Source organism: Helicoverpa armigera, chromosome 30 (assembly GCF_030705265.1).
Source record: "Helicoverpa armigera isolate CAAS_96S chromosome 30, ASM3070526v1, whole genome shotgun sequence".
Classification (NCBI taxonomy): domain Eukaryota; kingdom Metazoa; phylum Arthropoda; class Insecta; order Lepidoptera; family Noctuidae; genus Helicoverpa; species Helicoverpa armigera.
Window position 1 is genome coordinate 3,721,621 of NC_087149.1, and position 26,234 is coordinate 3,747,854.

General features: G+C 40.3%; 1 protein-coding gene across 1 annotated transcript in view; it reads left to right on the plus strand.

Annotated features, from left to right (window-relative positions):
• Positions 1-26,013, plus strand: part of LOC110383520 (protein mahjong) — a 37,618-nt gene extending 11,605 nt beyond the window's left edge. Inside the window, exons 14-34 of the mRNA XM_064042873.1 lie at positions 834-918; positions 1,555-1,715; positions 3,014-3,144; positions 3,926-4,017; positions 9,379-9,501; positions 9,965-10,118; positions 12,305-12,450; positions 13,144-13,341; positions 13,874-13,998; positions 16,305-16,514; positions 17,421-17,628; positions 18,432-18,551; positions 19,067-19,158; positions 19,588-19,784; positions 20,244-20,341; positions 22,095-22,172; positions 22,587-22,707; positions 23,179-23,336; positions 23,946-24,030; positions 25,076-25,179; positions 25,903-26,013. Coding sequence (XP_063898943.1) covers positions 834-918; positions 1,555-1,715; positions 3,014-3,144; positions 3,926-4,017; positions 9,379-9,501; positions 9,965-10,118; positions 12,305-12,450; positions 13,144-13,341; positions 13,874-13,998; positions 16,305-16,514; positions 17,421-17,628; positions 18,432-18,551; positions 19,067-19,158; positions 19,588-19,784; positions 20,244-20,341; positions 22,095-22,172; positions 22,587-22,707; positions 23,179-23,336; positions 23,946-24,030; positions 25,076-25,179; positions 25,903-25,989 — 2,773 coding nt within the window. The 3' untranslated portion in view covers positions 25,990-26,013. The remainder of the gene's footprint in view (positions 1-833; positions 919-1,554; positions 1,716-3,013; positions 3,145-3,925; positions 4,018-9,378; positions 9,502-9,964; positions 10,119-12,304; positions 12,451-13,143; positions 13,342-13,873; positions 13,999-16,304; positions 16,515-17,420; positions 17,629-18,431; positions 18,552-19,066; positions 19,159-19,587; positions 19,785-20,243; positions 20,342-22,094; positions 22,173-22,586; positions 22,708-23,178; positions 23,337-23,945; positions 24,031-25,075; positions 25,180-25,902) is intronic.
• The last annotated feature ends 221 nt before the right edge of the window (positions 26,014-26,234 follow it).

Below are 26,234 nucleotides of genomic sequence, written 5' to 3' on the forward strand. Positions count from 1 at the left end.
TTAGAAGGTAAACTGTACATACTATATATACCAGGACAGTCGCGAGTGTCGGACGACGAGACCTGCGCCGCCAGGCAGATCGTGCGACACGTCTGCGTCGCGCTTAGAAGGTAAACTGTACATACTATATATACCAGGACAGTCGCGAGTGTCGGACGACGAGACCTGCGCCGCCAGGCAGATCGTGCGACACGTCTGCGTCGCGCTTAGAAGGTAATGTAAGCTAAACTAATGTAATAAAGAGAGAAAAAAAATATTGTTTCTACCCTAAAGGCTGCGAAACTAGTAAACCGATTTGGAAAATTCTTTCACCGTTGAAAGCTACTCTTGAGTAAAATAGGCTATATTTTATCGCGGTATGGGCAGTAGCTCCCACGAGACGCGGGTGAAACCGCATGAACACGGCTAGTATTAGATTATATCAGAGTGGACTTCAAGGGATTGTCCGTGCGAGTTACCGCGGCGCTGGTACATGAAGGGCTCCAGTAGGAACATGTTTGGATTTACTCAGTAAGAGTTACACTTCCTCACGCTGCACCCACAGCGGGAACGGTCTTTTTATTTTTGGTTTCCCACCAAAAGAGAGATATCGGGTTGCCCGAGTAACTGGGTTGAGGAGATTTTTTTTTAACGACGTCAAAAATCATCAAATGACCCTTCCCGCTGTGGGTTAGCAGCGGTGAGGGAGTGTCAGACTCTTACTGACTAAAAACCGTCGTGTTCCGTCGTAGGCCTTTTATGTACCAGGGCCTGGTACTCAACTGCAACCGATGAAAGCAATAATTAGGAAACTTATTTTTTGGTATGTTCTGACTGTAATCTTTCTATTGCAGGTACTTAGAGGCTCACTTGAGGTTACGCGCCGCGCAAGTGGCGAGACAGCAAGGCGACAATGTACCTGAACCACCACCTTATAAGGTAAGTTCTGATATTAATATATTCATTGTTAAACGTGTGAATTTTTCATTTTTTAATTATCAGTGTGATCCCTGTGGGTGTGTGTCGGTGACACTACATACAAAACAAGTAAAAAGCAGTAAGTTATATTAGGTATATATATACGGTACATATACGGTAGGTTATAGTTTGATGTGAAAAATCTGCGACATCATAGTTGGCATTTTTTTACAAATTGCATAGAACTCAACTATTTTTGACAGTTAAATAAGTGTATTGAAAGTGTATTGAATTATTTTTATTAATGAGGATATGTGAGAAAGTGATGAGCACGAATCGGGATGGGATATAGTGGAAGAGAACCAAAGAATGATGATGGAGTGTTACTAACATAGATTTAAGTTTATATATACCTACTAACAATTTTTGTATAATATAATATGTATGTTAGTTTTTAAGGATACTATTGGCCATATATCTATGAGTCAATGCAGCCTAAGAATAAACGTATTTTGTTATTTTTTTTTTAAAACAAAAACAATATACGACAGATAGAAGAGTATGGAAAGAGAAGACATGCTGCTCCAACCACAAATAAAATTGATGAATAAGATGATGACTGTTTTTGCTTTTGACCATCTTCTAATGTACTCCTAGGCGTCAAAATCATCTCCTGAAGAGATCCAGGAGCAGATAGAACTGCTGCAGAGCGTGGCGTGGTCACGCTGGGCGGCTGTCGACGAGCTGCTGGAGTTGGGCGGCGTGGCGTTACTACTGCAGGTCGTCGGCTTGGCTTACGAGTGGAACTTTAACGGCAGGTATTGTACTGTTGAGGTAGATGTTGTACCATGTGAGGTATATGTTGTACCAGTGCGGTATATGTTGTACCAGTAAGGTATATGTTGTACTAGTGCGAGATGTTGTACCACTATGACAGCAAGGTTATTTAAGATACTAAACATATTTAGCACTGAATGGCTTGTATGGTTACACAATTGAGATTGTAGCCTACGGCAAGTTTTGTATCACTATGACGGCAGATGCGGTAAATGTTGTACCAGTGCGAGATATTGTCCCACTACGGTAGATGTTGTACCACTATAACGGTTTGAAGGGTAATCTATATATTTCTTACAATAAGTGCACGATAAACTGTAGGTCCTGTCTGTCATATTAACATCTTTAGCAGTCGTTACGGGTAGTCAAAAGCCAGTAAGTCTGACAATCATATTGGTTACCACGTAATTGGGTTGTGAAAATAAGATAGGCAGTCGCTCCATGTGGCACACTGGTACTCAGCTGTATCCGGTTATACTTAAAGCCGACGCGCCAACATAGTTCGGAAAAGGCTATAGAAATGATGACGTAAATTAAGCTTTATTGCTCTTATTATAGAGTTAATTTTTTTCTACAGATAGGTGACAGTATAACATGCTACCTACATACAAATATAGCCCCTATTTCTCCTTACATTAAAGTTGAATTTCCTATACATACAGATTTGAGTCAGTATAAAATTCTGCTACCATACAAAAACAGCTTCTATTTCTCTTACAATAAAGTCCAAATTTACCCAACAGATCGGAAACGGTACGGTCGGCGTTAGACGTGATATCGGTGTGCTGCGTGGCGCCGCGCGTACAACTCATGCTCACTGAGAAAGTCGATATGTGTCTACCTCTATAATAAGTGCCTCACTCCCTCAGATCGTAATATTCTGCCTATAGTCAAACAAAGCCGCTAATTCTTTTACAATAAACTTCAGTAGGCATGTGAAATTAAAAAATAAAATTGTAGTCCGTCTTTTAGTGACTTTTCTCCCAAATAAATAACAACGAACGATTGAATTTTGCGTTACGTCACTCTTAGGTAAAAACATTATGTAGATGAGACGTCATAATATTTTTGCTTATTTAAAATTAAGTCAAAATAAAATCACTTTTATTTGTTGCCAGAGATATTATGAACTTAAAGGTCTTATTTTTAAATGACATGTTAAAATGGCTAAAAGACTTAATGAGGAAGAAGAAGAGAAGAAACAAGAGTGTCATATATATTTGTTCATATAAAAGAGTATTATTAGTCATTAGAATCACATATTTTTCTTTCCCAACAGATCGGAAACGGTACGTTCAGCTCTAGACGTGATCTCTGTGTGTTGCGTGGCGCCGCGCGTACAACTCATGCTCACTGAGAAGGTGGATATGAAAGACGCCGAAATGACTACCGGCGTCAATATTGTACTTGGTAAGTGTATTATTGTATATTTTATATTAGAACATATGAAAAACTCTGTTAAACTGTACTTGTATATTGAAAACTAGCCGTTTTCCCGCGGTTTCACCCGCGTCCAGTTTAAGTTACTGCCCGCACCGGGATAAAATATAGCCTATTCTACTCGCAGTTAATATAGCTTTCTAATGGTGAAAAAATATTTAAAATCGGTCCAGTAGTTGTAGAGTTTATCTATTACAACCAAACAAACAAAGTTTTCCTCTTTATAATATTAGTATAGATTTAAAACACCTGGTATGTCTTAATAATTAAATCAATGTTTTGAGTTTGAGTTTAAATTATTATTTTCTTGTCTGAAATTTTAAGTATGATTTTTCCAAAATTCAAACTTGCACCAAATTATATTGCAGATAATATGGTTTCACTTATTTGAAATCTTTTCCTCATACAAACATAATTATAGTTTGTTTGTCTATCGCGTTTTCAAGCCAAAACAATAATAAAGATTTGGTACACAGATAGACTAAAACCTGAAAAAAGACATAGGTTACTTTTATTTGAATTCAAGAAGTTGTTCCTTTGGAACGCGGGTGGAGCTACGGGAAGAAGATTGAATCTATGTCTAAAAAAAAGTAATATAGGTCAAAATGTATAATTTAATCATTATTTCTCACTATTTCGTCTACCCACCACTTCTTAACATCAAACACACTTTCCTAAACACATTTCTTACCTTTAAAACAAAGTCAGAACTTGTCTAACAAGTCTGATTCTAACACAGATGTGTTGGCAGGCGCGGCGGACGGCGAGATCGTGCCGGAACCGGATGTGCAGAAGGCTGCTCTCAACGTACTCGTTAACTGCGTCTGCGCACCTGTGCATAGGGTGAGTTTATATAAATATGACACATACATACATGCACGGAAAATATGCTGACACTCATACACACAAAAATAATAACCAACACATAATGCACACAAACACACACATAATACACATTTGAAACACACATATAAAGACTCACATATAATATATGACGGCGCCACCGTCGATGTGTCAACCGTCGATGTGTCAACCATCGATCTGTCAACCATCGATCTGTCAACGGTGGACTTTATAAAGCGGCGCGCGCGCACGACTCGGGTCATTCGTTCGCCGACCGTTGCCGAGTGCACACCTCCCACAAATTCGTGATAAATAATCGTAGTGACTAATACTGTGTTAATTGGAATAAACCAAGTGATTGTGTGAGAACCCCTTTGTTTTATTTAACGATGTCGGATCCTGACGCCGACATCAGAAGTGGGACAATCCGAATGCCCACATCTGTTAAGGATTGCCCTGCATCGCCCACGTGTTCAAAATGTGAAGATTCTAGTGGCAAAAGTTGATACGCCTGATGCAACACTGCTATCGCATTGAATCAAGCCAGGCAAGCACAAGCAAGAATCCTGGGTGGTGAATCTCGTACTGCAACATGATGTTGGTTGGTTGGTGAATGACCAGACTGATTTCGGGAGAACTCGCCACGTGAAGATAAATTGCCTACCCACTAAAAAGAAACAAAATGGAAGTCGATAATTTAAAATGGAGTTTGTAGTAGAAGATTTATTAAGAATTTCAGCGAAGGTACAAGTATGGTAAACACGGTTATGGTAATGGTATCGGTTTCCATTGTTACATGTCAAGCTAGTTATTGAAGGTATGCTAGAAAATTAACCGAATTTGTCTTTTTTTTTCTTCATGTTTCAACAATGACGGTGATTATTGTGCAATATGGCGAGAAAATTACGACGCTGCCTGCCATTAGCCCAACGTGTCTTTGTGAGGTCGGAGTGTTGGTGCTTGTGCATCTCCGTGGCTTCACGTCCGCGAAAGCTTTGCTGTACTGCGCGCCATAGCGATGTGCGATCGTCACGCACGTTGAGTGAAAAACCCGGTGAGACCAATCCATTGTTCAATCCATAGTTTTATGTTGAGGTTATTTTTTACACGAGGTTATTAAACGTGGAACTGCCTCGTTGACTAGTGGTATTGGTAGATATGAACTGTGTCGTTGGTTTAGTTGTCACGTAGTGCGACTGTTATGCTCGGGATCTCGGGTCGGGACGAGTTCGCTTTGTTGGTTTTGGAAATTTTCAAAAGGCAGCCCGGAGCCTGGAAGATGCTGATTGACGCACCCTTCATTGGAGAGCGCATTGATGTCGGTTCTCCTTGTGGTTTCTCTCTGGTTGTGTTGGCTGATCTCGTAATAAGGGCTAATTATACGATCGCCGTGGTCAAAAATCAGCTGGCACACAATTATTGTCAGTGGTAGTTAACTAGTGGAATCACCGACGCTGAGAGTGAGTGTGAGTGACAATCGTAGTTGTAATTTACAATTTGAAAGTCGGACTAACTGTTGGATCTTTCTTTTATTTCTTGCTTGGCAGCTGATGTGACCGGTTTCTTCGTTTGAAAGGTGATTGCTGTTCTTGAAATCCGTAACTGGTGGTGGTGCAGCTCGTGATGCGTAGGAGAAATGTGTCAGGGGTGTAGTGCCGTTGAGTCGTTCTGGCTAGTGTTGGTGCGCGCTTATGGCTGTGATTTCTGGAGTGTAGGTCTGGTGGGTGGTGCCTGTCTTATTCTGAGCGTGTCGGTGTGAAGGACTTGCCTCTTGTTTAGGTTAGATTTGCCGGAGGAGGACTGTTGCTGTTCCCAGAATATTGCCTCATCGGCGCGGATGGCTATTGTTGCGCCACACATTTGGGACTTGACGGCTGGGGGGGCCACTGCTGACCCAAATGTTTTCAAAGTTTGGTCAGTTGCCTAAGCACTTTCCTTTTCTGACTTCACGGATGCCGTCTGAGATGAAGTTTGCCGGGGGAGCAGAAATTGTCGGGTTTGTGGCTGAGTTGACGGGTGTCTGGCTCTGCGCCACGATCGGTCGATCTGTTTGGTTAATCAGGTAGTATGTAAACGCGAACAGAGAGAGTTCATTGTAAGGCAGGCTGACATAGTTGGTTTGACTTTAATGTCTACTAGATATAGTTAGTTGCTTATTGAATGTGAGGATAACGATACCCAGCGGAGATATCCCAAATCGTAGTAGTGCTAGGTCTGACTTCGGTCTGAAAGTCCGACTCACAAGGTTTGGTTGTTGAGTCTTTTGTATTGTAATTACCTAGAAACGGCTGTATTAATAGCTGACCTCTCTTTACGAATTCATAGATCTTGATCATAGAGTTGGGCCTTTTGGTAGTCTGACTTCAGGGATCGAATACAACCTTTCAATTAGGAATCCCTTATTTGAATCCGTACTTAGGCCTTGAACAGTAGCTGTTGTCTTCCGGCTAGTCTTTCCAATCAGAGAATCGTATACCAGTCGGAGTATTCGAGAAATCCTGTAAAAATTCTACTACTCTTATAACAATAGTAGAATTTTTGGCCAACAGTCAGATAGGGCGAGCAATGCGAAATTTTTAGTGCCTATTTGCGATTGTAGAGAATGATTTGAACGTTGCGCGACGGGCTCGTAGAAGTTCATTATAATCATCATATACCCGTCAGTCATCATCATACTCTTCAGATCGTTGTTGTTGATGTTGATTGAGTAGCAAATAGTACCAGGTTCAGTGCAATATACCGCATACCAATCGAGCTTATATTTTATTTCTACGAGAACGATGTCTTCAGATCTAGCGAGCTTCTTAGTCGACTCTGCTTAGTCGTAGATAGAAATTCGAGATACAGCAAATGGAATGATTTAGGAGGAACGACAAAACAGAGCGTTTTAATCTTTTAGTGACAACAGTGAGATTCCTCTTGAAGATGGTTTTGTTCGTCTAATTTGAGCGGAAGAAACCGAAACTCAATTGCATAGGAATTTCTAGGGCTTTTGCTTTCATTGTAATAGACGTAGAATATGATAGGTATCTTCTATGGGGTTTCTTGCCGAATATTCTCCATGGGAACAGCTGTATGGTCCCGTGCAACTAGTGTCGTGAAACTTTATAGGAAATCGCTAAGGTTCATTTGAGACCATCTTATATTGAATTCGAGTACTAGTAAGACCACTCGAAAAGTGCTGTGGTAACATACCTGGAGCCCGTGTAGGCTTACTTGAAGTAGCTTGTATTCCAACTAAGGACTCAGGAGGCCGAGACGGCGGCTCACGATCATGGAAGGTATAAGGTGTCATCTGATAATGACGGTGACAGTGACGAATTTCAATAATGTTCTTTGACCTGAACTTATATGACACGACTTCAGAAATGATCATGATGTTTGACTGACATGACTTCAAAAAGTGATGATTGGTGGACTTAATGTAACTAACTTAACTGAACTAGCTCGTAGGGCCGTATTCCATGACATGTGACAAGTGTGACAAACCTTGGGGACTGCCCTGACACGTGACTGGTGTGACTGATTCTAGGAACTGGCTCTCTGGGTCAATGTTCCACGACGTGTGACATAATGAGCTGGCCTTAACGGGTCGTAGGTTCTGGTGACTAACTGACTATTTTGTGTAGACTGTGTGAGATTTTGTGAAAAAAAAAAGTAAGCTAAAGAAAAGAAAAAAAAGAAAAAATAAAAGTCACAAAAAAAAAGTAAGCTAAAAAAAAAAGAGAAAAAGGTAATTTAAAAAAATGGTTTAACAGTCTCCGGTTGTAAAACTGATGAGAAGGGTTTAACAGTCTCCGGTTGTAAAACTGATGAGAAGGGTTTAACAGTCTCCGGTTGTAAAACTGATGAGAAGGGTTTAACAGTCTCCGGTTGTAAAACTGATGAGAAGGGTTTAACAGTCTCCGGTTGTAAAACTGATGAGAAGGGTTTAACAGTCTCCGGTTGTAAAACTGATGAGAAGGGTTTAACAGTCTCCGGTTGTAAAACTGATGAGAAGGGTTTAACAGTCTCTGGTTGTAAAAAAAAAAAAGGGCTTGCCGGACCAGCACATTTAAGTCTGTTGTGATTGACCTCACAACTTAAAGATTTGACTGACTTGATTTGATGTGACTGAGTATGTCAGGATGAGCGAACAGTTCGTTGTCTTGTTCTCAGATGCTTAGAAATCGCTCGAGGACGAGCGTATGTCAGCATGGCCGTGACGGCGCCACCGTCGATGTGTCAACCGTCGATGTGTCAACCATCGATCTGTCAACCATCGATCTGTCAACGGTGGACTTTATAAAGCGGCGCGCGCGCACGACTCGGGTCATTCGTTCGCCGACCGTTGCCGAGTGCACACCTCCCACAAATTCGTGATAAATAATCGTAGTGACTAATACTGTGTTAATTGGAATAAACCAAGTGATTGTGTGAGAACCCCTTTGTTTTATTTAACGATGTCGGATCCTGACGCCGACATATACAAAAATTATGCATACACATGACATATACACATACACAAGGAATACACATACACTTCATATACACACACTTTCATGTTATGCACACACTAACACACGCACACATTCACACATGGTGGTGAGATAGTGCCGGAGCCCGACGTACAGAAGGCCGCGCTCAAATGTGCTCGTTAATTGCGTCTGCGCTCCTGTGCAGAAACTCACCCTATAGTTTATATGCATGCATGGACGATACGCGCAAATAATATGCAGACACATATTACAAATGACATACACACATAAGTAATACACACACATTCACATGCAGACACACTTAATGCTCTTAATGTGCTTAACGTGCTCGTTTATTGAGTCTACGCACCTGTGCATCGGGCGAGTGCATATTCATGCATCATCATCATATCGGCCCGAATGCATGCATAAAACATCTTTATCTTATAAAAACAGAGACACTGATGCAAATAATATACGTGTACACACATACACGTCATACACACACGCACACACACACAGACATAAACATGCACAGGCACACGAGAGATACAATTTTCACATAAGCCTCATACAAGTACATAATGTCAAATACCTATCTCTAGTAAGAAAAACAACAAATACATAGAAATAATACTGAGACCGGACTTTTGTGTGTTTACCACTAACAATTGACAAAATATTTCTTAAAATCAAAATCAACATCAAAAGTCATTTATTCAAAGTAGGCTGAAAATCAGCACTTTTTGAACGTCAAATCTACAAAAGACAGCCCCTAAAACGCCCACCCTTCACCACTTCCTATGTGTTTTTGCTGGGAAGAAGTGGTGGAACAAACTCCCCAGCAACTTATATTCGAACTTTTTCGTAATAAATAACATTGTATGTATATTTCTGCCTACAGGCGGGTAGTTCGACAACACGGTTTTCAATAACGGGATCAAGTAAAAAGAAGACAGCTCTCAAATCTTACGAGGATGTCATACAGAAAGTGTGGGAGAGTGTACGGACTAACAACGGTATTATGGTGAGTTGTACTTTTAACAAGTTTTTTTTAGGGAACTATTTCCCGCATTAGGGTAAAAAGTAGCTTATGTGCTTTACATTATCATAAGAAATACTACCTTCTGCTAGTAGTGTTTCATCCGCGTTCTGTAAGAACTACATGTATCGCTATATAAAGTCACCTTTCTGGATAAATATAATCTAAATCACCGAAAGAATTTTTCGAATTGGTACAGTATTAAATTAACATGAAATCATTATCTGCCTGTGCCCAGCAGTGGAACGATAAAAAAGGGCTGATGATGACAATTTTTCTTATGTAATATTAGTATAGATAATAATGTTTTTTGGGGGGTACCTTTGGATCGGACGGGGACAAGCTTGCCTGAGCCAACATTTCAAATGTTTTTAACCCTTTCGAGAGTTTTCATTAACTACGAATTTGCTCAAAAGGTAGAGGAATATAAATGAATGTTTTTTTCCAGGTGTTACTATCACTAATGATGGTAAAATCCCCCATCACGGACGCGGACCGACTCCGCGGGCTAGCGTGCCGAGCCCTCGCCGGGCTAGCGCGATGCCCAACAGTGAGGCAGATCATATCCAAGCTGCCGCTGTTCACCACGTCGCAGATACAGGGTGAGTGTCGAGCCCACTGCTGGGCTAGCGCGATGCCCAACAGTGAGGCAGATCATATCCAAGCTGCCGCTGTTCACCACGTCGCAGATACAGGGTGAGTGTCGAGCCCACTGCTGGGCTAGCGCGATGCCCAACAGTGAGGCAGATCATATCCAAGCTGCCGCTGTTCACCACGTCGCAGATACAGGGTGAGTGTCGAGCCCACTGCTGGGCTAGCGCGATGCCCAACAGTGAGGCAGATCATATCCAAGCTGCCGCTGTTCACCACGTCGCAGATACAGGGTGAGTGTCGAGCCCACTGCTGGGCTAGCGCGATGCCCAACAGTGAGGCAGATCATATCCAAGCTGCCGCTGTTCACCACGTCGCAGATACAGGGTGAGTGTCGAGCCCACTGCTGGGCTAGCGCGATGCCCAACAGTGAGGCAGATCATATCCAAGCTGCCGCTGTTCACCACGTCGCAGATACAGGGTGAGTGTCGAGCCCACTGCTGGGCTAGCGCGATGCCCAACAGTGAGGCAGATCATATCCAAGCTGCCGCTGTTCACCACGTCGCAGATACAGGGTGAGTGTCGAGCCCACTGCTGGGCTAGCGCGATGCCCAACAGTGAGGCAGATCATATCCAAGCTGCCGCTGTTCACCACGTCGCAGATACAGGGTGAGTGTCGAGCCCACTGCTGGGCTAGCGCGATGCCCAACAGTGAGGCAGATCATATCCAAGCTGCCGCTGTTCACCACGTCGCAGATACAGGGTGAGTGTCGAGCCCACTGCTGGGCTAGCGCGATGCCCAACAGTGAGGCAGATCATATCCAAGCTGCCGCTGTTCACCACGTCGCAGATACAGGGTGAGTGTCGAGCCCACTGCTGGGCTAGCGCGATGCCCAACAGTGAGGCAGATCATATCCAAGCTGCCGCTGTTCACCACGTCGCAGATACAGGGTGAGTGTCGAGCCCACTGCTGGGCTAGCGCGATGCCCAACAGTGAGGCAGATCATATCCAAGCTGCCGCTGTTCACCACGTCGCAGATACAGGGTGAGTGTCGAGCCCACTGCTGGGCTAGCGCGATGCCCAACAGTGAGGCAGATCATATCCAAGCTGCCGCTGTTCACCACGTCGCAGATACAGGGTGAGTGTCGAGCCCACTGCTGGGCTAGCGCGATGCCCAACAGTGAGGCAGATCATATCCAAGCTGCCGCTGTTCACCACGTCGCAGATACAGGGTGAGTGTCGAGCCCACTGCTGGGCTAGCGCGATGCCCAACAGTGAGGCAGATCATATCCAAGCTGCCGCTGTTCACCACGTCGCAGATACAGGGTGAGTGTCGAGCCCACTGCTGGGCTAGCGCGATGCCCAACAGTGAGGCAGATCATATCCAAGCTGCCGCTGTTCACCACGTCGCAGATACAGGGTGAGTGTCGAGCCCACTGCTGGGCTAGCGCGATGCCCAACAGTGAGGCAGATCATATCCAAGCTGCCGCTGTTCACCACGTCGCAGATACAGGGTGAGTGTCGAGCCCACTGCTGGGCTAGCGTGAAGAAGGACAACCAATATTCGTTAAAAGATGTCTCAAGAAACCCGAAGGCCTCGTTAGTTCACTCGTATCTGATCGTATTTGATATAGGAGACGCCTGACCTAACTGCCTTATGGCATTTCCACTCATATTTCCTTCTTCCGTGGTCATCGCTTATTTCGTTATGTTAGTGACTGTACAATGTGCAACATGTAAATGTTGGAAAACACCATGTCTACCATACAACACTTAGCTGCCATAAAATTAAATGGAGTGCTCGTCAAGAGATTTCAGATGACATAGGATTCATCACTGTTGAGCAATGTAAAAAAATGGGTACCAATTATTGACGCATGGTTCTTTGACAGATTGATGAGTTAGGTTGTTATGCATACGTTTGTACATACATATACCTGTGGGGATCAGGGTTCGTGGAATAATAATAATAATCGTTGAATTTCAAGCCGAAACTATTTATTACTTTTTTTACTTAACATCGTTACATCGTCTAATCTGCTAATTCCTCCATCTTTAATTAAAGTATATAGCCAATCCCTCACTCATTCAATCGTTCGTTTAGAAACGTCCATCATCTTACACACATCTCGATCGTTCAGAAATATTCAATCCCACATACCTTTATATAATATAACAATTTGTATTCTTTTTCAGTGTTAATGCGCGACCCCATACTACAAGAGAAGCGACAGGAGCACGTGATGTTCCAGAAGTACGCTCTAGAACTGTTGGAGCGAGTGTCGGGGAAGAGCAAGCATATGGGCGCAGAGTTCGAGACCTCGCTCGCTAATATACATCGGGTAAGTTGTTAACCGACTTCAACAAAGGGAGGATGTTACAAGAGAAGCGATGGGAGCACGTGTTGTTCCTTTTTTGTATTTTTTGGGAACTTAAAACAAAAATTACGTAAAATGTAGGTACCTACATAACTTTTTTATGGTCGGCAAAGAGAACATAAGAGAGTATATAAGAGAGTAAAAAAGGGAGAACAACAGAGTACATAAGAGAGAAGCATTGAAAAACACATTTGACCGTCAAAACTCAAACAAATTTATGTCAGTTACTTAGGCGGTCTTATGTACGTAAAATTTATAGAAAACAAAAACTACAAAAACACGCTATTATGTATTGTCATAACTCAGAACGTGTGCACAATTTCATCCTAATAGAAGACCGGGAAGTCGGTTAAATAAGATTCCAAGATTTTCCTACATACATAGTTACAAGTGAAGCTAATATAAGCGTGTTAAAAACCGCACCAAAAATCAGCTCTTTATGTTTTTGAATTTGAAAAGATAAAAGTTACCGACCCTATGCTGCGGGAACCGCGGCCCTGGTACGTAAAAGGCCTACGACTGAACACGACGGTTTTTAGTCAGTAAGAGTCTGACACTCCCTCACCGCTGCTAACCCACAGCGGGGGGGGTCATTTGATGAGTTTTGACGTCGTTCTGACCCTATAACTTCTATTATATCATCATCTTTGTCCGCAGGCAAACGTAGTAGCCCAAACTCGAATAAATTACAACGAGAGACAGCTTCTACAACTAGTCGCGGCTCACCTAGCAGCCCGGGGGCTGACGGCCAGCGCCGCCACCCTGCAGCGCGAAGCCAAGCTGCCGCCCCCAGCGCTGCCAGCCCCGCCCCCGCCGCCCCCACCGCCTGTGTACACGCCTTCTACTCCTACCCGGGTGAGTGTCTGTCTGTAGCTTACAGCCCCCACCTAGCGGCGCGGGGGCCGAACTAAATTATCTGACACTATTAAACGAACCCCAACAGGAAGTAATTAGGCATCTTTACCAATATGAAAATTGTGGAAAGAAAATAGGCCGAATAAAAATAAATGTTTTATCTAATTTCCATGAAACAATTATGAATATAAAAAATACATACCTATAAGTACATAGGTGGGGAGTTTGTTCCACAATTTCTTCTTCCAAGGAAAACACATAGGAATGGTGAATTGCAGGCGGTTTTAGAGACTGTCTTTTCTAAACTTGACCTTCAAAAAGTGATAATTTTCAGCCTACTTTGTATACATGACTTTTAATATTTACTCAATACTCAATACTTTTATTGCTTTCCACATGTATTCTTAGGTGGTAGTACTTATAAATAGTTCACATGGACCCTGTCGGGCACAGCAAAATAAGTGGGATAGGAGAGAGGAAGCTCTTATCGGCTATTATACTCTTCATCTTATCATGGTTATTTCTCCCACAGCCCCGGCTATCAGTGTCCCGAGCCAACAGCGGCGGCTCGCTGCACCGAGACAGCCTGGACCTAAACTCCTCACAGCACATGCACACCGACGATGCCAGTCCCATACCGACGGTTATTAAGCTTAGGTAAGTTAACTACTAATGTTGACTGTCGCCAAATTTAATGGCGGCTTGGCAGAGGTAAAGGACAATGGGAATTCTATGGACCCTGGGCTATCAGCAGTCAGCGACGATTTTGATACTAAGGGATGTAGTAAAGCCCTAAAAAAAATTCGTGGTGGCCTAGTGGGTAAAGCTTGGGTTTCCTAGGAAAGCGGTGCCGTCATATAGCGGCCGTCATATTACGGACGCAAATAGACGGTCGTCTTTACGGTGATTACATGTGGAAAGTTCCACGGCCGTTTTAACACACCGTCATAAACTTTTTGTTAGTTGTATCATACTAACCTGTTTTATTTAATACTAGCTTTTGCCCGCAACTTCGTTCGCGTGGAATAGTGACTACCAGCAGATTTTTGATTTGACCAATAGATGGCGCTATATGTCCGGAATAATTTTATTTTTATTTTTTTTTGTAATAAAAACTATCCTATGTCCTTTCTCAAGTTTCAAACTATGTCTGTACCAAATTTCACACGAATCGGTTCAGTAGTTTAGGCGTGAAGAAAAGACAGACAGACAGACAGAAAGACAGACAGACAGACAGACAGACAGACAGAGTTACTTTCGCATTTATAATATTAGTTTGGATTTCTCAAATTTCACAACACCAATTCTGTTTCAGTTGACTTTTCTATAATCTTTACTTTTTATGTTAGATATGGCCTTCGTGGTTTCGAACGAAATCTATTAAAATTTCGTCGTCCTCGCTGCTCCAAGAGTTGTAACAAATTTTTGACGTTGTTCCAAAAAAAAAAACAAATACGTATTAAAAAAGCTTCACCGCTTTCAATAAAACGTTCACCAAACTATCTGACACCGTCAAGACGGCCATCATGCAAATGGCGGCACCGCTTTTTGAAGTTACGGCGTCAGTTAGCGCTCTCTAGGAAACCGCCTCATTTTGTTTACATAGACAACGTTCTGGTGATGTCTTTCACCGCTGTATTACGGTCGCTATATGACGGCACCGCTTTCCTAGGAAACCAAAGCTTAAAGAACCAACCTCTCAAGTATGAGCGCGTGGGTTCGACTCCAGGTTAGGCAAGTACCAATGCAACTTTCTATAATTTTCGCAAAATATTCCGAGACCTGTGAAAACAGTGAAGTCAGATAAGTTCCTGAGAGATAAATCCCTAACTGCTGGTGTGAAAACGATGTAATATTAAAAAGACGCGTGAGAGTTATGTGGTACCCCTTATGCTGAATGTAAAAATTAGTCATGCAAACGACCCTTACCTAGGTGGAATGCTCATTTTCACCGACTTCGCAAAAAAGGAGGAGGTTCTCATGCATTAAACTGTCATCCATGCTATGCTTTTGCAGTCATATTTAGCTTTGTCGTCATAAACTAATGGACTACGGAAAATTTTGTCTCTAAGGGCTGATTCTTCAAACGCCAGATAACTTTTATCTGAAGAATATGTTTGACGTTGTGACAGCTTTTGTATAGAAAATATGTCAAACCGCCATATTTATTCCTCAGATATATAGATCTGACTATTGAAAAATCGGCCCTAAATTGTATAAAATTGTGCTACTATCAATAAGACTGATATTGAAACCCGAACATTGTTTGTTACACAAGCGACCCTCCCTGGCTTCGCACCGATAACAATTTAGTTGTAAAGAGGTATTTATTTTTCAACATTCATTATGAATTTTTCTTTTTTGTAATTTTTCTTTAGATTTTGAAAATTTTATTATGCTGAATTTCATTGCACTGCTGATTATTTAGAACAAATTTTTTAGTTTTTTTTTTAATATTTTTTTTGATACATTTATTTTTATTTGTTGTCGTAGTTAGAAAACTTTCGCATGTAGGTATGGGATTATTCATAAGAGTATATTCACTTTTTACTAGACTGACGAAACTTACAGTAAATTATGTAAGTAACTGTTATTGTGATGAGAATACCCAAATAAATTGATGTTTAGAGTTTGTCTGTCTTGCAAAATTACTCTTTAGTACTCCTTATATTGTGAAACACAGTTCTTAGGTAAAATAGCATGAATGTTTGACTTGATTGTGCAATTATGTATTATGAATTTATTAATAAATCCTTTTGTTAGTCATCGGTAAATAAATTTCCGACCTAATAGGCACAAAATTTTGTCATTTTTGCGTCTATTTTGGCCCTCTGTGTTAAGGAACTGAAAGTGAGTTTATATATTGCACGTTGAACTACAAATTGACCACATAGCGACTTCTATAATGACAAAACTACATTTAAAAAAACATGAACTAACAAAAAAACACATTTTTGTTCCAGAAAAGTACAAAACACGCCTTTAAGCACAGTTTCCACGCCCACATCGGAACACAAGCGCTCGTTACAGAAGCAGCTCAGTGTCACCCCCGGGGAGCCGACCCCGAGCCAACACCGGGTGACACTGCACACCATCATCACGGAGTACCTGTATAACCAGCACTCGTTGTGCAAGAACCCCGTTGTAACCTGCCCCCAGTTCAATTTGTTCGAGTGAGTAACTTTTTGGGTGACAAGTGTCAAAATTCAGTAGAAAATAGTTTATTTTCCTGGTAGTAAATTAGTCTATAATTATGCCTAGAAATCGAGCTATTTCCATACCAAATTTCGTCCCATTCGGTTCAGTAGTTTAGCTATAAAAGTTAACTCAGTGTCACCCCGGGGGAGCCGACCCCGAGCCAACACCGGGTGACACTGCACACCATCATCACGGATTACCTGTATAACCAGCACTCGTTGTGCAAGAACCCCGTTGTAACCTGCCCGCAGTTCAATTTGTTCGAGTGAGTAACTTTTTGGGTGACAAGTGTTAAAATTTCCCAGTGAAAACCTTAGCTTTTCCGCTAAAAATGTAGTCTATAATCATGGCTAGGCACCGAGCTATTTCCTTACCAAATAAATGTTGAGTTAAGTAACTTTTGCTGAAACTTCGGTCTTTAAAAAAAGTGGGTTTCTATTGAAATAAATGCGAAGCATACAAATGGGTGTTTGTTCTTTTATCATGCAAAAAAATTATACTGTTAAAACTTGGCGGTACTCATTAGAATAATTAATAGGCTACTTTGATATGGATGAGGTTTCGTCAGAAAGTTTTAGTAACCGCTTGCAAAAGCTAGTTGAATATACCCATCTTCAATCGGCACCTTTATCCAGATATATATGAGTTAATTTATTTATACATAGGTTATATTACTTACATTACTTGTTAAAGTAACATGTCTGGTGTGCTTTAATTATTATTTATTTATATTTATCGGTACACTAAGAGCATTACAAACAATAAAATATATGTATAAAGAAACATAAGTTGTTATAAGATTCTGGTTTGCTCTACCTATTATAGGTGTACACATTTATAATAATTCTTCTATTTAATATGCATGGTTTTCCTTCCCGCAGGCCCCACAAATGTCCCTCCCCCCGCACCGGTGGCGGAGCCCTAACCGCGGGCTTCGCTAGCAACGTGTGCGGGCGCGTGGCGCGGCGCGAGCTCGGGCTGCGCTGCGGGTCTCGTCCCGACGCGCGGCTCGTGCACTCGAATTTCGCCCCCGTGCGGACGCTGAGGCTGCAAGATGATGATGCTTACTTTACGCATACTATATTTCATGTGAGTTGGGTTTTGGTACTGTTAATGAAGTTGTTTTTTGTAGGTTTGCAAGTTAAAAACTGTGTAAATCTGCTGTTTACATGAATAAGATTTACTGTCGTTTATCAGTAGTAAACAGTAGAAAACGATGGGAAGATTTTATTTTTTCCCAAGAATTTACTTATAAAAGTATATACTAACTATTGTATTGTTTCGTAAATTTCTACGGCAAGTAATGTCCGCTTATAAAATAACATGTTATTATAATTAAAGTAAGGCCAAGATACCATATAGACGATGCGCAAAAATAAGTTTTTTTACCAACCAAAAGCATTTTTCCACACAGGAACACCACTGATTGGGCCTAGAGATAAATGTTTAAATAATAAAATCCTATTCTTTGTTTAATAATTTCATCGCTCCATTTTGATAGAATCTGAGTCTAAAGTAACCCCCATAGCAAAAAGTGAAATAAAAAACTAATATTTGTAAAATCTTCAAGCAAGTGTACAGACTTCAAAATTTTCTGTTTATTTATTTATTTATTTATTAAAGGGTTTACCAACAGCTTCTGTGTAGATTAAGCTTAAAGTACAATTTCTGTTATTAGGTACTAGGACTTACACAGTCGCCAATTACAGGTTAACCAACATACGCTAAATAATGATAGAATTTGAAAGTAGAAAATTATACAAAACAAAAAATTATATATAAAGTTTTGTTCTTATTGATTTTTAATTGATGTGCATAATAAAGAATATATCTATCTATCTTCACGCTTATGTATGTTTATCCATGTTGATAATCAATATAACTGCATACAGCCAACGCAACAACAGCTGCTCGCAGCGACATCTTCGGGCGACATCCGAATATTCAACCTGTTCAGCGGCGTCGAGGAGAACTCCTACCAAGTGCACGAGTCTTACATATATCATATGCAGGTATGTGAGTCAAAAAAATACCTCTAGAGAAATATAATTATAAAATATACAATAACATTAATTACTTAGCTCGCCACTTTACATGAAACTTAATTTTATAAGAGACTTCTGCCCGCGGTTCAACCCGCGTCCCGATATAACTGCTTCCCGCCTATCCTATTCCTTATCCCAGGCCTAAGCTACCTCCCCTCTAATTTTGAGCTTAATCGGTCCAGCCTTTCGCCACCTATCAAAATAAAGCGTAAATATACATAGTTTATGTGAAAATTCTGTGACACCGTAGTTCCCTATTTCCATGCGTCCAATAAAAATATTGCATTTGATTATAGAGTCATAGTTGACAACTATATAGTACTTCAATAATGCCTAGAGTGTACGGTAGACTGCACATCAGTGGTAACTGTCATGCACCTTAACTCTATTGAGTTAATAAGTACGATTTTCATATAAAACTGTTACCGCAGTTGACTGTATAACGTAGATCCTCATCTTAATAATGTTGTTTTGTTTTCTAGGCAAGCAGAGACGGGTTATTATTACTAGCATCAGCGACGACGCCTTGGCGACCGCTGTCTGCGCTATGGAATATGAAAGAATTTGAATTATTGTAAGTATAATAACATAATTATTGTCTGGACAGAATTTGGTTACTTACTTTTTTAATATTATGTAGAAATACATTGGGTTTTGTGTTCAGTATTTTTATTTGTTTCAAGACAAATAATAAAAACAATTTATTATACATACTTAATATACTTATATTATAAAGCTAGTAGTCCCACGAACCGCAGCAAAAACCCTTGGCAAAAACAAGCACAAAATAAACTCTTTGAATAAAAGATACATAACCCAAAAAAGCCGTTTTTTTTTTCCTTTTTGTAAAAAACAAAATTGCTGGGATATTTGTTGCGCCGCTTCTGAGCAAAATCACATGGGAAGTGGTGAAAGGTAGACGTTTTGATCGCTGTATTTTGTAAATTTAAACTTGGCTACGTTTGAATAAATCATTTTGAGTATGAATAATTTCATATTCCAGATTCCAACTAGACAACGAAGAATACGTGGAATTCTCAAAAATGTCCGACGAACGAATCATCGGTACTAAAGGAGAAACAGCCACAATCTTCGACACCCGCACCGGCCGCGAGCTGATGACCCTCACGCCAGCCATCAGCAACCAGTACGCCAAGAACAGGGCCACCTTCAACCCCACTGATGAACTGGTTCTCTCAGGTATATAGTGTTCTATAACGCATCGCGAGCTGATGACCCTCACGCCAGCCATCAGCAACCAGTACGCCAAGAACAGGGCCACCTTCAACCCCACTGATGAACTGGTTCTCTCAGGTATACAGAATGAAAAGCAAACTAGTACTTCGTCATCTCCCGAGTCTTTTCCCAACTATGTTGGGGTCGGCTTCCAGTCTAACCGGATGCAGCTGAGTACCAGTGCTTTACAAGGAGCGACTGCCTATCTGACCTCCTCAACCCGGTTACCCGGGCAACCCAATACCCCTTAGTTAGACTGGTGTCAGGCTTACTGGCTTCTGACTACCCGTAACGACTGCCAATGATGTTCAATGACAGCCGGGACCTACAGTTTAACAATATCCATCTAATAGTTTTAGCGTACATACATCTTTACAAACTTTCGCATTTGTAATATTAATACTATATTTTCGTTTGTTACAGACGGTGTATTATGGGACGTAAACACGGGCAAAGAAATTCATAAATTCGACAAATTAAATCAAACGCATAGCGGTGTATTCCATCCAAATGGCTTAGAGGTAAGATTTTACACTAATACAACCAATTTTAACCCTTATGTGAGTGACGAGGTACCCGGGTACCTTTAGCATTTTCAAATTTAAAGAAAAGTATGTTTTACGCTCCGTAGGTGGCTGTGATTTCCTGAGAGCTCTTAACTATTTATAAATTATATATTTTTTAATATTTTAACCCAATCAGCTATTTACAATGTTTTGTGGAAACCAAAACATAATATAAACTCACAATGGAGTGACAAGGTACCCGGGTACCTCTTCATAAAATGGTATTATTATGATGTTTTATTTCCATAAAAATTACAAATTCTTTGTTTATGCAGAACTTGTAGGTACATCTCTCGAAGCAGGTGTTGGACGAGTTACTGCATGTTCATCACAAACTGATTTTTTACAGTTGGTGCAAGCTTTTCGTGATTTTCTTGGCTTGCGTTTGAGTTCTCTGCATATGTAGCAACTTCCTATGACTGCAACACGCCCTGTAGAATCTCGTCTGGTCCGACTTATAGAAGTTGTAGATCCAGAAGGAATCGAAAGCCTAAGTTCTTGCCCAAGCACCTGCATTGCAGATCTTACATGTGATTTTCATGTCACAATGGATTTTTTTTATCTTTCTTCTATATTTTTACCACACTGTTGTAGACATAATGATTTCAAAAACTTTCTACGTCTGTCACTCGAGACAAATTGTGTGTTACGTTCCACGTAAATGATATGTGCTGCCAAAGCTATTGCAGCTATTGTTATTGCAGCAGCATATATCATTTGCCAAAACTGCAATGTCAATAATAATGTAAAAAAAGTCCACCGATTCGTTCTGTGTTTTACGGTGTATTCTGCTAACAACTTATCCATATTGTCCACTCCACTTTTGATTTTGTTATAGGTATTATAAAATTATTTCTGGCTTGGTAGTTTCCTTATCACTTTCAATAACTGGTGACATGTGCATTGATGACAACATTATTACTGCTTTATTCATTTTGGGTACATAGGAGCACACAGTTGCTTCTTTGCTAAAGGCGAAGTTAGAAGCATAAATCACCCTCTCCTTGTGTGCTTGCATATTTAGTGGAAAAATTCGTTTATTTTTTTTTACCGTTCCAACTAGGTGTCATGTTCCACAAATTCAAGGAATGAACCAGTTGAAGAGATATAAAAAAATTATCCGTAATTACATTTAGTCCTGAATTTTTCAATTTAGCCAAGAGATCTAACACAATGTATTGAATGGACTCAAGTGTTTCTTGTGCTTGTCCGATCGTCAACTGTTTAGCTTAACTAAAATAACAATATTCAAAATGAGGGTAATTTTAAAACAGACCTTGATTGTTTACATTACGTCTAAACTGTATGAAGGTACCCGGGTACCTCGTCACTCTAATAAAGGTGTTTTATTCGTCACTCACATAAGGGTTAAGTATCTGCCGAGCCTTTTCCCAACTATGTTGGGGTCGGCTTCCAGTCTAACCGGGTGCAACTGAGTACCAGCGCTTTACAAGGAGCAACTGCCCTATCTGACCTACTCAACCCAGTTACCCCTTGGTCTAATTGTCAGACTTGCTTTTTCTGGACATTATATACATAAGTAGTTGAAATCTCTAAAATAAAATGATTGTCTAAAATATTTTTACTTAGTCAATTATACCTGTACCATATTAAGTTATTATGAAACTTTACCCATATTTACATTAAAAGAAAACTTAAAACTAATAAAAGGCGTCAAATATATTATATTTATCAATTTTGTTTTCAGGTTATATCAAATACGGAAGTGTGGGATCTTAGAACATTTCATCTGTTAAGAACAGTGCCTACGTTAGACAAATCAGAGGTGAGCAAGATCTTTTTATTATAAACTATGTCTCGTGGTTTTATTTGCAAATATTCCATATTTTTTATGAACGCAATTTATATTCATACCGAACGTCACTTGAATTGGTTCATTCATTGGAACGATGGAGCCCATTGAATAGATAGATTTGAATTCCGTTTTGAAGAATGTACCACAATTTTTTTATGATATGTTACTAAAAACAAAGAATTCTTTATATCTGATCGCATTTGTTTTAACTAATATAGGATGTCAAAAATACTCTTTTCTAAAATGGAAAAGACAAATAGAAACCCAAAAAATAAAATTAAAAATAGTCAAAAACATTGCTTTGCATAGGTGATGTTTTTGCATCGTAGATATATTCTAAAATTACATATTTTATATTTTTTTTCCTTTATATTTGTTGTTTAGGTATTATTCAACCCGATGTGCACAGCGCTGTACGCGGTGTGCTCGGACCAGGACTCGGAGGAGCGCAGTCAGTTCGACACCAGCTTCAAGACACTAGACCCTTACGATTATTCTAGTATAGGTGAGTAGAAGTATATTTGCAGTTTCACCCGCTCCCTAAAAGAGAAAAATCAACGCAACGGTGAAAAATGTAGCCTTTATCCTAAAAGTAAAAGTATACTGTCTCGAACTCCAAACTATCTGTGTTCTAAATCAGTTCAGTATTTTTGGTATGAAATCTAAAAAAAAGTTACGGTGCATAGCACAATTTTGTGTTATTTTCTTCCTTATTCTTCTTGATTCTTGTGAAAAAGATATATTGCTCATATTATAGAATATTTAATGCTCTACAATTTTGATCTCTGACATTTTTGGTAAAGACAAAAACTAAAACCCTCTAATACCTTCGGAAGCTCGGTCTTGATCAATAGGGACTTTAATATTTTATTTATAAATGTCAGCCCAAGGTCATCACAAAATTCAGCTGTGACCAAATTTATGTTCTTTGTGCACCATTTTTATGTCTAAAATAATATGTTATACATGTCCACAGCCACAATAGACGTACGGAGAAACATATACGCGCTAGGTGTCTCGCGGCACGGCACACAGATCTCTCTCGTGGAGAACATGGGCGACTTCGAGGCCATACAGGAGTCCTGCGTCAAGATATACGACGTCGGACGCAAGCGAGACCATGATGATGATGCGGTGAGTTTAAAACTTCGAATTACGCTGATAAATAGGCACTATTCTATGTGTTTTTGCTGGGAAGAAGTGGCGCAACGAACTCATTGTTAAGTTTGAAGAACCATATTGATATAAAAATATGATTTTCTGCATATTGATAACTGTAACAAGTTGGAACCCATAGTAGCAATGTAACCTACAGCAATAGTGTAACCTAAACTAGTAGGTTTACCTTTTTTGGTCAGGGGAAATTACCCCCCTCCCCCTCCCAATTATTTCCTTTCCACTTTGGCCAGCAGTAAGAAAGTGTCAGTTGTGTTTTAAAATCCATCTCTGTTCTTGCAAGAGTCTGCGGAAACTCTTTCGAACAATCCAAGAGCCTGGGCAGGCCTCAGCCTTATGGGGCCACGCAGAGTTAACTGACTACTCTTTGACCTACAGTAGTCCTGTAACCCACATTAGTACTGTAACCTGAACTATGATTTTAATACGAAAATAAAATTGATAGCGTCACGATGACGCTACGGTAGTGTCACCCTAGTTTTGCAGTGTCATCCCCGCGTACCCTTTAGTAAAAAAATAAGAGTGTTAATAAAAGTTTCTTTAATAGTAGTTATTGTTACATTACAGGAGGAAGATGATGAAGAGGAGTTAGCGGGAGGCTCCGAGAATGGCTCAGACGGCTCAGACTCCAACTCTGATAATGATGATGACTGTGAGTACATAGCTATACAAAAATTGGATTTTCACGGTTCCGTACACAAATGGTAAACGGAACCCTGTCACGACTTCGTTGTTCGGCTGTCACCAGGCTATATCTCATGAACCGTGATAGTTAGACCGTTGGAATTTTCATACATGATGTCGCTAAAACAAAAATTACTACTATAAAATAACATAGATGTTTTAAGCGGCATACCTGATTTTTTGCTTATATTTAATAGTTTAACCACTTCACTGTCTACGATATAGACACAATAGGGAAATGACTCATGGGACAGGGAAGTTATTAATTTTGTAAGCCTTATGGTAGGATATGGTCAATGCACCTTTTGTTTAATAATATGAGATCCACAAAATCCACATGTTCGTAAAAATAAATAAGTTTAAGTCTATACATATAGGGACTTTAAGAATAAGAAAAAAGAAATCTGTACTTTTTATCAGTCTGTTTATTCCGTCGGATAATCTCTGGAACGGATGAACCGATTTCCGGGCTTTTGTAACTTTTCCTGGCAAACATATATGCAACAAGGAATAACCAAAGCATAAGATCATCGACAACATAAAGGCTACTTTATATCCTGTTATCTTATAAACCTGCACAAACTGTTGTTACCCAGTAAGTAACATGATGTCCTGTTACAGTAATTGAAGCGTATGTGGCATTCTGCTATTTTTTCTTTGAAATAAACGTTTTTATCCTTTTCTGTCAATCAATAATGAATAATTTTGTCTGCAAATGATTTACGATTGCAATATGATTGTAGAGCAAACTACTGTATAGATCAAAATCACCAAAATAGCAGACCAGTCGCAAACCAATCGAATGTCGTTGGAATACGATTGGTCTTATATTAGCAGCAGAATGCCCAATATGGTTAAAAATGATATTGCGATTCGATTTATATTCAATTTTGACATTATTAACTTAGGAGAATCGGGCCCCTGGTTCAACTGTTCTTAACTAGTAAGATGATGTCCTGTTAGTAAGTAATATTATGTTGTTACCCAGTAAGTAATGTGTGGTTGTGTTGCAGTAGCGTCGTCCCTGCTCCGCGACGCGGTGCTCGGGCTGGACGGCGCCTCCTCCGCCTCCTCCGACCGCGACGACCGACCGCGCAGGAGACGCACCAGACGACAGGTAGGGGGATATATGAGTGCAAATAACACATATATACACGCACAAAACACTTAACACACACTCAAAAAACATACATACAACTCACACACATCCAAAATTTCCACAAAAGTGGCTGCCAATTCGGATGTTATGTAGTTTCATCTTTGTTTTGTTTAATGTTGTGCACTTAAAATTTTCTCTTCCCTATCGCATCTCTCTATCGCTCTAAGGTTTGCTGTTAGAGAACCCAGTTCTGGGTTAAGCTCGCCTTTGTACATGTCTTCTCTGTGTTGTGTGTGTCTTTTAAATGTTTCTGTGTACAATAAAGAATAATAAAAAAGCGCGTACTCACAATCTCAGTATTAGACACCACCATTGCACCTTTTTACTATAACCAACCGTGAAATTTTGGGGTTGTCAGGCTAGGTTAGCTGCCCACCTAAGAGAATAAGATATTCGATTTTTGTTAGAGAAAAATAGAACACTGATAGCAATAGTCTTAGTATTTACAAAATAAAAAATGGTCCGAAAATCTCAGTCAGAAAGTCTTACAAAAAGTTTGACGTGGCTGAGCAGTCTAACTAGCCGTAAATTTTTAATTCACCGATTTGACGGCTAGTTACTACAAAAAGTTGGTAAGACAACCCTAATAAAATCGGCCCTATTTTCTGTCCTACAACCCACCCTTCATGTATTACAATTATTTTAAAATTGTAACTAAAAGTCCTTTGTTATTACTTCCAGGCGCAAGAAGGCAACAGCAGCGACAGCGACGGCGACGGAGACGGAGACATGGACCTTGCAGACATTATCGAGTTCGAGCTCGATTGAACGCAATAAAATGTTGATCAGTTACTAATTGTTTCATTTTTAACTAACCACTGTTGTTTCTAAGTATAAAACCTTGTTGGTCTAGTGGTCGCAAGCGCGGCTGCTGTGTCCGAGGTCTCGGGTTCGATTCCCGGTGCGGTCCGAAATCGCTTTATGGGTTTTCTAAAACTTTCACAAAGCAAGGACACGATTCTCCTAATTTTACTTAAGCGACATACGATTCACATTCGACTGAGATCCAATCA